Consider the following 16087-nt stretch of genomic DNA (forward strand, 5'->3'; position numbering starts at 1 on the left):
TTCTCACTCAATTGCTCTCTCGCTCTCTCTCTCTCTCTGGTTCTCTCTCCTCTGCACAGACAAGCCATTGTGTGCGGGCATAGATGAGATTTGCATGCATGTTAGACTGGATTACACATGCAGGCTCTGGGAACCTGGACCCCTGTGGTCTCTCTTCAGTGTTTGGGCCCTGACTGGCAAGCCTTCCTTTCAGTGTAGAACTTCAAACAAACCTCACAGCTTAATTGGCTCAGGAACATACAAAATCTAAGGTTAAATTCCTAAATTTGGGGGTGAGAGAAATGTTTCTACCCAGGTTTTTTTCTCCATTCCTCGCTTTCTGCATGGCCGATGCATTGATACCGGCATTTTAACTGTGTCTCAAAATCAGTGTAATAAACTCTCATCGAACCCAATGCGCTACTTTTCAGAAGCCGAACTTGGTGAAGTTAATGTTTATGAAAGGGTTAATCCTCCAAGTGATATGTATAATAAGTAGCTTAATCCCTGAACTGAGGATTCTGTGTCTGAGAGGGTGGAGATGGTAGATAGGAGCAACCAAATCTTCTTAAAAGATAGCTGAGGGACGGGGGAATAAGACACACAGCCGCTATGTGTTAACAGGCTTCATCCCAGTTTGTACAAGCAACTCTAAATGGTTTGACATTGTTTCTGCAGCAAGGTTGTTTTGAGATAATGTTGCTTCTGTGTCAGTGCAGGTGCTGATTACATGTGTGTGTGTGCATGCATGTGTTGTGCCGATACGATTTCTGAAAAAAAAAAAAAAAAAAATCTGAAATAATATTACTGCACAAAAAGAAAAAAAATGAATGATTTTTGTAAGCATTTATACAAGTGCACTGACTCTAATTTTATTTTTCTTGTAGTTGTGCTCATTAAATAGCATGCAAAAAAACAAAACAAAAAAAAAAAAAAACTTAGCAAGAAGGTATTACTAGGGTAAATCTGGTTTTAACCGTGTTGGAATAAACAAAATAATATACAGCCGCAAATGAAAAGGTGATTGAGATATTATCAAACATCATTAAACATCTTTTATGGAAGAACTAGAGAATAACCTGTTCCATATTGGAGAGGGAAGACATGGACATGGCAATATGCAATATTCAAGATATTGGCCCAATACATCAGTAAACCGATAAATGGGTCAAACTCTTGTGTGTTTGGTTAACATTCAAGCCTCTCTATCACACATCGGTATACACACACACACACACACACACACAGTGTAATTGTTGCCAATGGACAGTACTGAAGTTCCCTCAGGTATTTCATCCCAAAGCTCCTCTACGCCATCACGTTTATTCATGTGAGCATTAAAGTAAATTGTCAAATGCTGTCTTCTTTAAGCAGCTAAGCCCTGTGCTACCTCTCTGCTCAGCAGGATTATAAATGAGATAGGATTTAATATTGATCCTTGGCTGACCTCCTATGAAGTATTCATCATTCTATAATATCCTTCACGCATACTGTTAATGAGATCAGTGGTCTCCTGCAGGTCCGTCCACAGATAAACCATGACCTTAACAGTGTCAGACAACAAGCATGACCAAGCACTTACGACCATGTGAGAATAAAGTGGGTTATTTGTGAAATGTGACCGAGTGAAGTGAGGTACGAGGATGGAGTTAGATGTTTGTGTTTAATGGATTTTTCTTTTTCAGCTGCTCAGGGTAAGAGTCTATTGATTTTTATGGTGTTTTGTTTAACTTCATCTTCATGGTTGAAGACGCCACTGTGCCTGTGGTTGTTGCTGATAGGCAGCAGAGGATGGGAAGGCATGTCGGAGGCAGGCTCAGGATTCCTTATCTCCCATCGTTGGTTTACTGTAGCGGGCTGGACATGAGCCGCATCTGCCCGTGAGAGCAGAGAGACTTACTTTGAATCCCAAAAACTTTCAACATCACAGCGCTGCCTGTTTTGCGTAAGAGTTTTGCTGAGTAATGGCGCCATCACAGGGCCGTGAAATACTGTCTAATTTTGCAGGTTGATGAGCATATTCCTGACAGTGAATGTAGGCTCCTAACTGGCTCTCCTCTGCTGCTGGAAAAAAACATCTCCCCCTTCACAGAGCAACACCAAGGCAACTATAACCAGTTTCTTTTTACACAAATGAGCCTACTAATTATCTGAATATATTTCCATTGCTAATACAATGGGCTCCAATCAATGAGCCGAGGCTCCTTAAACTCAGCGGTAGAAGTGTATGTCCCAGAGGTATTAATTTCACCAAGGCACACATATGAGTATGGGGGCGGATGGCTGCTGTGGGTGGAGGCAATTGATTCAATGTATCTGAGGCTATGCCAGCCACACAGAATGCAAGCACACAATGATGGGAGCTGAGCCTATTGATAAGAAATGCAGCGAGGGGTTAGCCGAATAACTGTGGCCACTATATATGCCCACTGCGTCACATGTTATAAATCAAATCAATTTGCCCTCCCACCAGCTAGTCCTGGTTTTGAAACTCGAGCTGCTTATGAGAAAGAGACAGGACAAATTGTTATTTGCATTCATCGATACATTTGCCATGAGCGCGCACTGCCCCCTATCTTCTCTTCACATTCTCCCTCAGTCCCCTGTCACCTCATTAGTAGCCTATCTAGATATTGTTATAAGGTGTAGAATCATACTCTCATTCATCCAATTATCCCTTGCTCACATGCATAAGCCTGCAAATTGGATAGAAGATAACTCTCATATAATTGATCACAAATTTTCCTTTCTGTGTGACAAGCAATTCCTTTCCCCCCTCCCACACGTTCAATACTGAATAATGCACTTGAATCACTGGCAGTGACTTTGTCGGTAGCATCCAAAAGTTTGATTTTTTTCTAAGTTTGAAACATTAGCAACAGTTTAATAGCAGTTTCTCTAACCATGCTGGCTGGAAACCAATGTATATAATTCCAGACACTGACATCCGTGTAAAAGATTTTAATGGATAGCCTCCACCTAGGAAACAAAATTACATCCTGAACAAATATATTCTCGCAAAATGAAATCTCTTCATAAATGTATCTTAAGGACACGTCTTCCTGTGCAAAATATGGATAGCGGTGGAAAAAGTGAATTATGGAATGAATGCAGCTGGCCTGATTTCATCCCCCTTCATATTTTTCATGTGACTATAACTCATCTATCATCTACGGCCCATTAACAACCATCCTGAGTCCAGCTAATACCATCAGGAAGAGAAGAGCCACTCTCTGTCCCTCTGTTGCCAGTAAGGTAATTGTTATACATCGGCTCCGGTCAAATGATATGCTGTTTTTCTTTGCGACCAATTACCTTTATCTTTGTTAGATGACAAAGTCAATTTACCCTCAGAGCTGGCTAATTCGAAAAGTGAAACAGTCTACACAGTCCCAATTTAATGTGAACTTAGTGGTTGTGAAACATAAGGAAAAGAAAAACCCAACAAAACCAGATTATTCCCAGAGAAATGTTGGCTACTCTACAATAAAAAGACAACATTTTATTCAATCAATAACCCTCTACAAATCTATAAAAGTAGAAATAATCTATGCATGTAATCACACTTCACAATAGTCTATAATGTGATTAGGTTTTGACAGATAATTCTATGGATAGTGCACTGCTCGGTGCACAGTACAGTAATTGTGCACCAGCTATGACCATAAATTACAGTAGCAAACAATGGAACTGTACAAATTAGATATTTCTGAACATAAGGAGTAAGCACTGGATAATTGTATGTTGCCTAGCAATTCTTCCCACACCTAGTATTTGAAGCAGTAGGTTACTTGGTACATGGAAACAAGATTAAGCCACTCATAGTCACATCATAGCACAACATGCAGGTGTTTCCACTATGGCTGCAATTCACTTTCAGTCACACCAAAGAGTGACTCGGATCCCTGCTCTCAAATTACATCATAATATCTTATCAGTGGCATTTACTTCTCCTCAAAATAATTCATTTCCACAGCCAAAAAAGATAGAAAAAAACAAAACAAAAACATCCATGGTTCAGAAAAATAATTGCCGAGGCCAGCATCAAATGGTTGTTCTCTGTACCTTTAAACTTGTGCCTCTGTGCTTACCTGTGGTATATTTAACATAAAAGCCCGGGGCCACTGTCTTTTCTGTTTATGCACTTTGGGGTTTGTGTGTTGTCTCTACAGACTGTTATAGAAGCTGAGTGGAGGGAAAACAATCCCTGGTGAGTTGATACATCAGTTTGGACATCTTGTGCATGAAAGCAGCATCATCACAGAGCAGAAATTGGACAGGTTTGAATAATTTTGTCTCATATTCCAGTGCCACACAGAGGGAGTGAGACACAGTAACCCCGCATCAGTTCCCTCAAGTTATGTCAGTGAGTTGAATTTCCTGGAAGCTGTTTTTAAAAGCTCATTGGTTGCAGCCATTTGAATGCATGTTTACGTGTTTCCTTGAAGAAAACATGACTGCTGGAATTATGTTGAAAAAGTGAGCCAGTTTAAAGAGACTAAACTTCAAATTTGACCTAATTCTGTGAACCCTGTTATCTTCTTTTAAAATGTCAAGTACCTTGAATACGCTGATCAGGGCATGAAAGTACTTATATTTTATGTCCTGAGGTCCCTCAGATTAGAATTTCCATTTCAGGCAATAGCCTCTGGAAAGCCAAACATCACATGCTGAGTGCAGAAAACTGGAAAGGTTACTCAACCTTATCTGCAATTATGCAAAAACACAGAGACTGGCTAAAACCATGGTCATTGGTACAAAGAGAATTTGCAGTCCCTTGATGTTGCTTTGAGCTCGCTCCTCTCAGATGCATATGCATAACACACAGCACATCCTAGAGGAGAAAATACACCAGAACAGCTGACAGGAAAAGGAATGGACTCCTCACACCTTGTCATGCTTTGAATTATGAATGTTGCCGATTAAACTTTAAAGTCCTCCCGTGGTAGAGATCAATAATTAACCAGCATTTTGTTTTTATTTCCAGTAACATAAACCTGATTTAGCAACATTCAGACCAGTACAAATACATATCAAGAAATTTGCAAAGCTTCATCCTCCTCGGCCCTTTTTAATCCAGAAGCCATGCTGATGTGGAGCTGTCAGGATGTTGACTCCACTTCTGCACTGCCACTGTCAACTCTTTTGTAAGAGGTGAGGGTTTCTAGGGAAACAAGACTAGGGACAAAAAATGAGCTATGGTACATCGGTCACATGGAAAAACCTCCCTCCCCTTGTCTTTTCATCAATATCTTGGAATATAAATAGTACAGTTTAAAAAACTAATGGCTTTCATCTTCATTTAGTCTGAATATTCAACATGAGGACAATGGTGCCCCCTTGTGTAAAACTGCAATTAATAGTCTGACACTGATATGCATATCTGTATTTGTGCTCAAATGCACTGTAAAAAAACACACAATTCTGTAGAAACTGGTCTAAACGTTTTGAACAGGTTTGCTGAGACTGCATCCAAAAGCTCTGTTTGTCTGTAAAGGACAATCGATTCTATTGCATGCTCTGAGGTATATCACATTTTTATTCCACAGACATACAATTTCCTCTGCAGTGAACTTGCATTGATTCTTTCAGAAGTGAAGGGCATTCCCACACCTCTGTCCATCTTTAGCCTTCAGTGCTATTCATGCAGACAGCAGCTTTAGCCTCCACTGTCTGAGCTCTGGGCGCACTGCACTGCCCTGGGCTCAGTCAGACGGCCATATGATAACACCATCATAACCTGCAAAAGGTACAGCATAATATTACTACAGAGAATAGAGAGAGTGCCAAGTAATAAGTAGAGGCTATCAGAAACGTGCTGAGATAAGGATTTTGCTGGCCGGCAACCCTGTAGCTAGTATTTTTCAGTTTGGGTTCGAGAAAAAAAAAATGTCTTCACTAGCCACCATTTTGAATAGTTTGCATTGGTGTTGCACTTCTTAGATGAAATCAAACTTACTTTAAGTGGTCAAATTGAGTTATGCTTTCGATTCGATTGTCAGTTTTCAACATATTTCAGACTATTAAGCGTGCCGAATATGTTATTAAGCACATACTGAAAAGGTGCTGCAAAGATGTGCTCTACTTACTGTGATCATAGTGAGAAGAGCCAGCATCATGCCCAGCATGATGTATAAGTTATTGGTCAGTCCTCCAGCCCACAGTGGCCCCAAGATGGTGGCCAGACCGCCAACTGAGCGTCTGATACCTTGACTGAACCCTTTTGTCCAAGCATCGCAGTACAGATACACAAATGTTAGAGGGAACATTATTTGTTTTCTCTACAAAAATCTGTAACACGGCTAAAAAATATGCATCAAAAATCACTCTATAAACTGGTGGTTCTCACATGTGCCAGGTGGTGATCTATTATATTATATTATTATATTATTATTTGAGGAACCTTTCAGGCACTGCCAAGGTAAAATGAGCCAACCTTGTGTTTTCTCTGCTGTGACTTTGGAGAAGAGCGACACCTGAGACACGGCAACAAAGGGAAGCCCCAGCAGCTGCAGAAACACCCCGATGATGAAGACCGCCAGCTCCCACTCATAACCACCTGGCAGCGATGGAAAAGTAATCTGATTAGTGATTACTCACTCATTACTTGTCTGATCGGTAAATAAAATCCAATGGACTGCTCCAGTTTGTTTAGTATTTGGCAGATCAAGTAAGAAATCTGATCATTTACTTAGATTTAGAGTTTGTTGACTTTCAGTGATCTAGAGCATTAAGTCGAACAACTTCCTCACATTTACCGGCTGTTTAGTACAAGACCCCAAGATATTCAATGCATCTCTCGGCTTCAAAATTAACAGAGATGCTTTTATGGCTTTTTGTTTCTGATATCTAGTCATGATAATTCAGAGTGTGTGATAGAACCCCCCACACCCCCCTCATTTTTTTTAGTTCCTTCCACAAATGAGTTGGCACCAGAGATAGCTGAATTTGGAAATGAAACTACTGCCAAGCTGGCAGTCACTATATTTTTGTTCTCTACTGATTTGCATTATGCATGCTTGTGTGAATTTGTGCCCACTCTCAATCTTGGATGGTCCATATTCCTGTATAAAATATACCGTAGTCTAAAATCTGACAATCAAAATTATATTCCCCTTTAAAAAAAAAAAAAAGTAGTGTAGCAATAAATCATATATTTTTCAGATGCATTTGCTTTCAAGATTTTATGTTTTCTTTTCAGCAGCTGTAACAAATAGCGAATGCCACATCTTTTGACTAATTAGATCAGTGTACTCTTCTTTTATATGCACTCCAGCGCCTGTCACTTGTAATCATAACATTAAAATTGACAAGCTCTAACAGTGCAGGCCAACATGAACAAACAGGATCGAATTTGCCTGTATGCTCTCCTGCTGGCCTGCCGCTGCTGAATGATATCATTTACAGAGCAGATTCAATTCAGCTGGAGTGTAACCCAATATGGCTCCACTGTGCCGTCCACCAACACATGCACCGGTCCCACACAAAGGGTTTGGTCAAAAAAAAAATGAGGCATGTGTGAGTCTGTGTGTGAGATAGAGAGCGAGAGAGAAAAAGAAAAGGGAGCATGTGTGGGTACATGTGTGCGGCTGTGTGCTTCTCCCACCTCGGGGGTTGGTGAGGAAGATGAGGCACCAGATACAGGCAGTGCAGCAGATGACCAGGCCCACAGCCAGCACCGCGCGGTCCGCCACCTTACAGCTCAGCCAGCGCACAAAGAAGAAGCCCAGAATGACCTCCACCCCACACAGACTGTACATCAGGCTGTTGCCCAGCTCGCCGAAACTGAAGTAGCGCTGCGTCAGAGGCGTCACCATGGTCTGCAGGGAGGGGATTTTAGACACATGTTCGCAAAGGTCAGTCAGTCAGGTAAAGCGATTCAGTCAGGGGTACAGGGGGAGATTCTTAGTGAGGCTGAAGCGAGCATCTTTTAACTCCTTTGAATGCTTAAGTCGGTCTAGATCAAAAAGAATATACCATCAAACTACCCCCTTTAAATTTCCTCTTACATATCTTCAAAGTTAGAACAAAAACTGTCGTATTTTATGATAGTGGCGCAAACATATTCTGTATCTGCCGGTTGCAATTCTTCATTGAAGCTACATCAGACTTGTATCGAGTGAAATATTCAAACCCAAGGAGCCATTGTTTCATGGCTGCACCGTTACATCAGTAGTAGAGGGGGAAAAAAAAACAGGACTTCAACCGGCTGCGAGAAGGTGCAGCCAAAGGAAGGACGGCAAACTGTAGACACAGAGAGGCGCCACACTTACTCGCAGTAGAAAAATAGGATTATCTTATTTTATTAAAGGCTATATATTAAAACACATGACCTTTCGGCCCATCTGTTCACCACAGCCTTCATCAGATGAACTCACCTTTACATCAAACAGAAAATATCTAGATGTCTGGTGCATCACACACAGTTCCCTGTAATTCAGCAGGATATATTTGATATCTTTGGAAACCTTGGGACCTCCACTAGAATTTAAAATAAAGTTCTGCGGGTTTGAGAGAAGCTGAGCCGTGCAGCATGCATTTGTAATGATGAACCCACTGATGGGACCGGCAGGGTTATAAACCAGGTCAGTGTAGTGCAGCAGTTCAGTTTAGAGGTGAGAGGACAAAGCATCTTCATTAGTAATACTTAGGACACGGACAGCGACTGATTAATGTGGCCGCATTACACTGGCTTTACTTTTGGCACCGAGTGGCGCATAATCATTTCCTCAAAGTGACACAGCGGGTCTTTGCAGGCAAACGAAAGCGGGAGGAGAATGGTGCGATACTGTGCGAAATGTTTGGAAACGTCAGCTGATGGATCTCAACGGTAGCTGCTCTCACCTCCAGTGCTGTCTGATTGAAGAGAGTGATGAACTGAGCCGTGAGGAGAACGACCACCTCCTCTCTCAGGAACTCTACGGAGAGAGGGGGAGAGAGGGAGAGATTGAAAATTGAAGAAATGAAATAGAAAATCAAAACAAGCTCAAGCGATACTTGCTGCTAAATCAAAAGTTTCAATTGGCAAGTTACTTTCCAATATGGAGAACGTTAAAGAAAGAAAGAACTGTTGCAAAACTCATTACAAAGGCATCACAGATCGTGGGTGCCACAAGGTCAGAGACTGTGTGATTTTATTTCATTTTTTTTAAGGCAGGAATTGGGCATTTCTTTTTTTTTTTTTTTTTTTTCAGTGTCCAAAATGTGATAACGTGAGAGGCATTTATTTTAATAAATTCCAGATTTTGATACCAGATTCTCAGGAACAAAAACTACCCAGTGCATTTGGACGGGAGGATAAAGCTGCTGGGCTTGCTGCTAAATTTGTCTGTGCTTGCCAGATGGCTACAGAAATGTTTTTTTAACTGACAAACATATCACACTGTAGTGTACTATACTATGATCTACTTTCCTGTGCTGTTTTTCCACTATTTCGTGCTTGTAAACAACTGGATCTACGTTATCTGAATGTACACTGAAATATTGCAATCATAGTAGCACTGAATGACTGAAGATTTTTTTTTTCAAACTGACTTCATACTGAATTCCTTGGCATTCCTTGTTATCACGCCAGAAAAGCCTACTTGAACTGGAAAAAAAAAAAAAAAAAACAGAGACAGAGTGAAAGAGGGGGCGTTCGTATGATTTTCAACATTTCAAAAACACAAAATCACACAGGTATTGCTTGTGTTGTTTGTGCTCCAGAACCCAAACTACAAAGCAAAAACGACTCCGTGCGAGTGAAAGATTCATCTCGGCTTCAAGGGTTCCTCTCACCCTTCCACAAAGAGTCAGGAAAGGATCAATAATTCAGGAACAAGAATACTAGACATAGTCTGACGCCTAACACGCAATCCTACGCGCTAGAACTGCAGAGGTTCTACAGTTTTGCTCCAGAGTTTCTGGTGCTGTAGAGTTTCTTCAAAAACAAAAAGGGAATCGATGAGGAGAATGTTGGCCACATTACAAATTCTGTCTCTATTTCATCCACAAGTCAACTACAGCAAGCGAGTCGATGAAAAAGGAAGTCTGCTATCCATCCCACTGCCACATCTTCAAAGAGTGAGAGAATCAATAGGAAGGTCTGACACGAGCACACACATGCACACACACACACACACACACACACACACACACACGGCCATGAAGACGCAGAGAAAGAGAGCTTGGTGAGTTACAGAAAGTGCAGAAAAAGTTAATCAATACCGGCGCACAATCACTACTTGCATCCCATGTAAACTTCCCATGACGCTAATCCAATAGGACACCTGACAACACACACACACACACTGACACACAGCAGATACACACTCACCAGATGAATCAATACACAGGAAATTTGATCTGACATGCCGCAAGGAATTCCATAGAGGGAACCGGAGGATGAAACCTGTGTATATGCACATGTGTGTGGATTTGTGTGTGTGCTTATACGCAAGGAAATCAATAAAGCAGATAGAAAACATGTGCATTGGCACTGACACGTCTTCCTACTGGTCTCCACAAATAGGGCAGTGGAAAGGTAACATTCATTGCTCAGGACAAGCAGTCAGCCCTCCTTCCTCACCTCTGCTGGCGCTGAAGTTTTTGAAGGGGTTCGAGGTCATGGAGGAACGGGTTGACAGGGCGCCGCGCAGGGGCTGGCTCTCACACGAGGCGGAGGTTTCTAATTGGTCCGAATTGACTGCCCTGTAGGTGAGCACCGGCTCCTCGTCGGACCCCACCAGCGGCACCTCCTCCTCCTCTTTCATCTCCACCATCACAGCTCCCCCCTCCGTGGAGCTGATGGGTGGTACATCCCAGTAAAGAGCCAAGACAACAAATTGGAGCAGAATCCACAGCAGACACATGAAGATCTGTGAACGCAGGTACAAGTGTGGAAAGGAGACGGGGAAAAGGAAAAGTGAGAATGAAATGCTTTCCAGGTCCTCATATAATTTGAAAATCTTCCAAAAAATTGCTGTTTTTATAGCACAGAAAAAGCAGAGATAAGCCATTTGATAAATGGTGGAAAGCTGTGAACGTTCAAACACGGGAGTAACCTTGAGCGGTGAGATCTAGAGATATGTGCCATGTCAAATGAATGCGGAGGAAAAAATGGAAATAAGCATTGAAGGGCATTGCTACATCTCATTTGAACTATATCCGTGTTACAGGTGTTTTATTCAGAGAGAGGCTCGTGAGATGGAAATAGATCAATACGGGTGGTTATGGGCCTGAATAGCTGCAGGGGTTTAGTATTCTTCACACTCAGAAGAGAACAAAGAAGGAAAAAAAGTGAGCCAGCTGTAGTGCAGAATGTAGAACAACTCTTTCTGAGGGCTGCTTCTGTATTCATGAGGTATACAGGCTGTTGGAAAACGTTAGATTACAGATTATCTGGATGCTGTTACCCCAGGAGACGTATATTTGTTCACAACAAAAGGCCCCAGTTTGAAATCACACAGCCGCAGGAACAGGTTGAACGCGGGCCCTGCAAAGACAGAAAGCAGATGGAATAAAGACTGAGGATGTGCTGCAGTGGAAGCGGCACAGCTTTGTGCTTTCACATGATGCTTCCTTTCCACAGTTCAATCTTCACAATAAAGCCTTTTTGATATGGAAGAGGGCGTTGCAAAGCTGCCAGATTTTAGATATTCTAAGAAAACAGTGCAGGTAGAGCGCGGGCTGATAGGGGAAAACTGACCGAGAAGGAGGCCGGCTTGTCGACAGGCCATGATGGCAGCAAAGATGCCAGCACGCTCCTCTGGCTGAGTGCTCCGAGTCAGGAAACCAAAGATGGAGGAGCCCGCTCCCGCACCGACACCTGAGAGGCACCAGGATTAAACCTTCACAGTGCTGATGCTAGCGTTGGATGTTATTTCACTGTGTGTGTGTGTGTGTGTGTGTGTGCGTGCGTGTGTGTGTCGGGTCACCTGCAACAAGTCGACTGCACAGCAACAGCCATTTTGAATATCCCATGAAATACATGAAGTTACCTGAGGACCAAAATTAAAAGGTTATTGTACGTTTGCTGAAGATGATTTTTTGAGCATTACATTGTAAAAAAAAAAAAAAATGCTCCAAATGATAGCTGAGCCAAAAATACCAACAAAGAAAGATATTTCACAATGCAGCCCTATGGCAGTCTATCCATCAAGATAGTATCTGCGTGATCTGGCGAGGTTTCCACTCTGCCGCAACCTTCCCTGTCTCCTGGCACCCAGACACTATGGGGCTGGATGTATTCTGTTTTTTTTAAGGACCTCAAATCATTTGAAATTTACATGAGGAAAACTCAGCAGCAACAGCTCTTTCCAAAAACAATGACACAGATATCCAGAATAATCCCGAACCCTCTGGGGCAAAGAATTTCAGTGGGAACTACGTCCTGCCAAAGAACACTGCAAAACTGTATCTTTCCACCTCTAATTAGTTCTTGTTGGGGATATATGCGGTGTGCCGGTGTTCGCTGGCATGGAATAGTCTCCAACAAAACTCTTTGCCCCCCCGAGGGCTGCGGATTATGACAGATATGCGTGCACTGTTTTTTGGAAAGAGCTGTTGCTGCTGACTTTTTGACATGGAAATTTTTTTTTTTGACGGTTTGAGCTCCACAAACGAATACCTGGGAGACAAGAAACCCCACCAAATCACACAGAAACACTATGGATGGATAGATTGCTCCTCTTTTGGATGTTGGGTAAACTGTTTATGAGCTAAATAATTTCATTTTTTCTCATATTCTTTGCCCCCTAGCCCACAGCAGCAGCAGCAGACTACACATTACACTCTCACTATTGGGTCTTTTGTTAATGAACGGCTCTTTCTGAATCCACTCTTTTTGGTGAACATTAAGAACTGATTTGCTTCGCTCGGTAGTTAAACTCACCCACATGCACTTGATAACGAAAGCTTAGAGTGTCCATTCAGCGGCTCTAGCGCCAGACAGCAATTATATCCCTGAAATGATTTTGTTGGGGATATTATAGATTCACCGCTGCAGATCCTGGCTGTAAACACGATAACTCTAATACTGTTTATTCAAATTCAAATCTTCTCAAAGTTGCTGTGCACATTCATGACCCCTAGAGAGAGAGAGGCCTGATGATTTTGGTGACCCCGCTTGCTGTAACGTGCTGTTGGTCAACATCAACATATGTCTAGTTATTGTGTTTAACACAGGTGGCACCGAGGTCCATGGAGAACATAATTTTGTTCCGCTGTATACTGTTTGGAATGACAATAAAGGATAACACTTCATTTTAGTGGGTCATGAATTTCATTGTTAGCAGATAATAATTAGAAAGAAACATATCTGAGATTTATGTAACCTCAAAATTTATTGAGAACTGAAACTTTTACTTTAACTGTGTCAGCAAACTCATGCGAGATAAATATTTCAGATGCATTAGATCATAAAGATGAAACCAGGGTTGCCACTGGTCATGGGATTTCTGGAATATCACCAAATATGGAGACTGTCTTTACATGTGCAACTTCAATGCAACTTCAGTTCTGTGTAGTTTAGCTGCATTTGAGTTTGACTGGAAATAAAAATCATTAATTCAGTCGGCAACATCATTTGGGATGTTCAGAATGAGTTTGGTGACAAAGTAAAAGTTTCAGTTTTCGATGCATTTTGAGGTAAATGTTGATGTAATTTGGGGGTAATTTTAAAGAAATTTCTGATTGCTGATTCTCACCTACTTACCATGAAATTTGTGGCCCACAATAATAAAGTGTTATCCAATAAATGTATTTTACCTGACATAAGGAGCTCAAAAATAGTTATCCATAGCTTTCCAGGTCCTGTTTTGAACAATATACCCTGCATCTACCCTGCACTGCATATGCCCTGTATCTTAGTTATCCATACACAACATGTTATGACAGAGCAGTGTGAAACAACCATCAAAGCTGAATATAGATACAAATGACAGCAGTGCTGTGGACTGTGGGTGTGCTGAGACTGGGCAAATTATTGAGCCTTCTTGAGGTGTCGTGGGCTTAACTAATGAAACGCCGGGGAAGAAAGGTCCTGGAGATTTATGACTGCATGGGCTGATGTGTTCTCTGGTGTTCATTTGTATAGTAGTTTAATATTCAGTGAATTCTGGATTGTGCCTCGGTAGCAAGGCCCACCCTGGATTACGCCACAAGGGATAATAACATCATATCGTGTGCACTGACAAACATCTCCATCTTCTCTGTTTGTAAACTTTGTTCTCACTACCACTAAATCATCGCCCGCATTTCTTTTGTAAAAGTGGAAATGTAATTGAATGACAACCAAATGAGAGCTAAAAAACTGGCACACTTCAGCGAACGGAGCCTCGGAAAGACTCGTAATGCCCACCATCGCTCTCTGTCATATGATTCACCCTGTGGTTGATGGACTCACCAGCAATCTCAAAAAGATTGGAGAAGAGGATGATGGTCTTTGTAGTTCTGCTCCGGTCTGACCAGAGCCCAAAAAGTGGTCCCGTCAGCAGCCCGCTCAGACTGAAAGCTGACAGACCCAGACCCAGGAAGTAAGGAGGGGCCTCCAAAATCTGGAGATATCGCCATATTGTGGGTAGAATGACAGCTGGGGGGAAAAACAAAGGGAGAGAAGGCTGGTTAGAGGTAGAGGAAAGGGGGAAGAGGAGAGGAGAGGGGAGGGTGCCATGCCTCATTTACCTTCAACACAATACATTTCCATTAATTAGATAGAGCCTGTGTGTGTGATCACTGAATACAATATCCTCGGTAATGTGAGCATACGACCACAAAGCCAGACAGAAATTTATTTTAGTCTGCTCTATGAGACCATTAGCCTATGCCTTCAAGACTATAAAGCTGCCATAATGAACTTACCATATTCTATGCCGCTTAACAAAAAAATCAATCCAATGGTAAAAAAAGTTAGATTCCTCTTTTGGTGATTATCCATTGTGTTGACTCGCTTTTCTGGCTTTATACATCAACTTCTGTCTGTGCATGTTGTTCAAAGATGTTATTCAGGGGCAAAAATAGGAGACACCATGCATCCAATTAGAACTGCTTCCCTGGCTAATGAGAGGAATTTGTTGCACTATTTCAGAGTTTCATTTTAGAGCCTTTCAGAGTTAGAAAATAAAGATTACATCAGGCTTCTCCAGTGGAAATCGGCTCAGCGGGGGTGACACTTGAAATGAATATGCCCAATCTTGATGCCCACTTTCTCCGCTGAGGTGGTGTTTCTTGATAAAACACACCAAATCATCACAAAACATGGAAACAGTAGAGTCCAGTGGAGCAGAAATGATTGCAGTAGTCCTTTTCCATTAGGCATTTATGTTAAAGAGGAAATTCTGTTGGAGCCAAAGTCCAGCCTGCAGCACCACACTGTGAGCTTCACGGTCAAGGCAATGTCTCAGGTTACCAGGTGAGGTAAAAGTACACGGAGCTTTATACATTTTTAATATTGTTTTCTCCAATTTCATCAAAAGAAGTTGATTCTCTCTCAACCCAGTGGAGACACTCAGAAATATGTGCCAGGCCCGTCTGCCCTCTTGGAGGTTATAGATACAGTACAGAGTCACTTTACTATTTTAGAAAAAAAAAAAAAAAAACACTCCTCTTGCCAGCACACAGACACGATAAATCACATGCAGTACATCACATAAATACCCAGATAATCAAATAGGCCACATAAACATACACACATGATTACAATTCTCAGTGATCATGAAGTGGAGCTTGATATTATGCTATTAGGGCTATATTATGGTCCTAAGTCCTGAACATATTAGATTCTGTCTGTTTTATTGAATGGTTGGCTCTGTTTGCAGGCTGCTGTGGTTTTCCTACCCTTGGGCTTGTTCTACTAAACAGAATTGTCACCAAGTTAATACCACCATATGTTATTCCGACTCACATAATCAACCACCCATGAATAATACAAGTTGTTTCGATGTAGAGAAGTCATGAATAATGGATTGTTTGAATAACATACTGTATATAAACTTCCAGTATCTGCCACTGACATGATCCGGTGGTGGGACAGATTGGGAGTTCCAGTTTAAATCTCATCTGGCTGCAAACATGAGGAGTTATCATGGGACACACCCATTTGGGTAAGTACCCCTTCTGCATGTCTGTGTGT

General features: G+C 41.8%; 1 protein-coding gene across 1 annotated transcript; it reads right to left on the bottom strand.

Moving 5' to 3' along the window:
• Positions 1-5638: 5638 nt before the first annotated feature.
• On the bottom strand, positions 5639-14893 carry mfsd8l2 (major facilitator superfamily domain containing 8-like 2). Its single transcript, XM_030074900.1, has 11 exons — positions 14818-14893; positions 14363-14548; positions 11895-11957; positions 11666-11785; positions 11373-11452; positions 10547-10835; positions 8824-8897; positions 7586-7799; positions 6416-6538; positions 6069-6199; positions 5639-5719 (listed from the first exon to the last, which is right to left on the bottom strand). The coding sequence occupies exons 1-11, from the start codon at positions 14891-14893 to the stop codon at positions 5639-5641; spliced, it is 1437 nt and encodes a 478-aa protein (XP_029930760.1).
• Positions 14894-16087: the final 1194 nt, after the last annotated feature.

Source organism: Myripristis murdjan, chromosome 17, assembly GCF_902150065.1.
Source record: "Myripristis murdjan chromosome 17, fMyrMur1.1, whole genome shotgun sequence".
Taxonomy (NCBI): domain Eukaryota; kingdom Metazoa; phylum Chordata; class Actinopteri; order Holocentriformes; family Holocentridae; genus Myripristis; species Myripristis murdjan.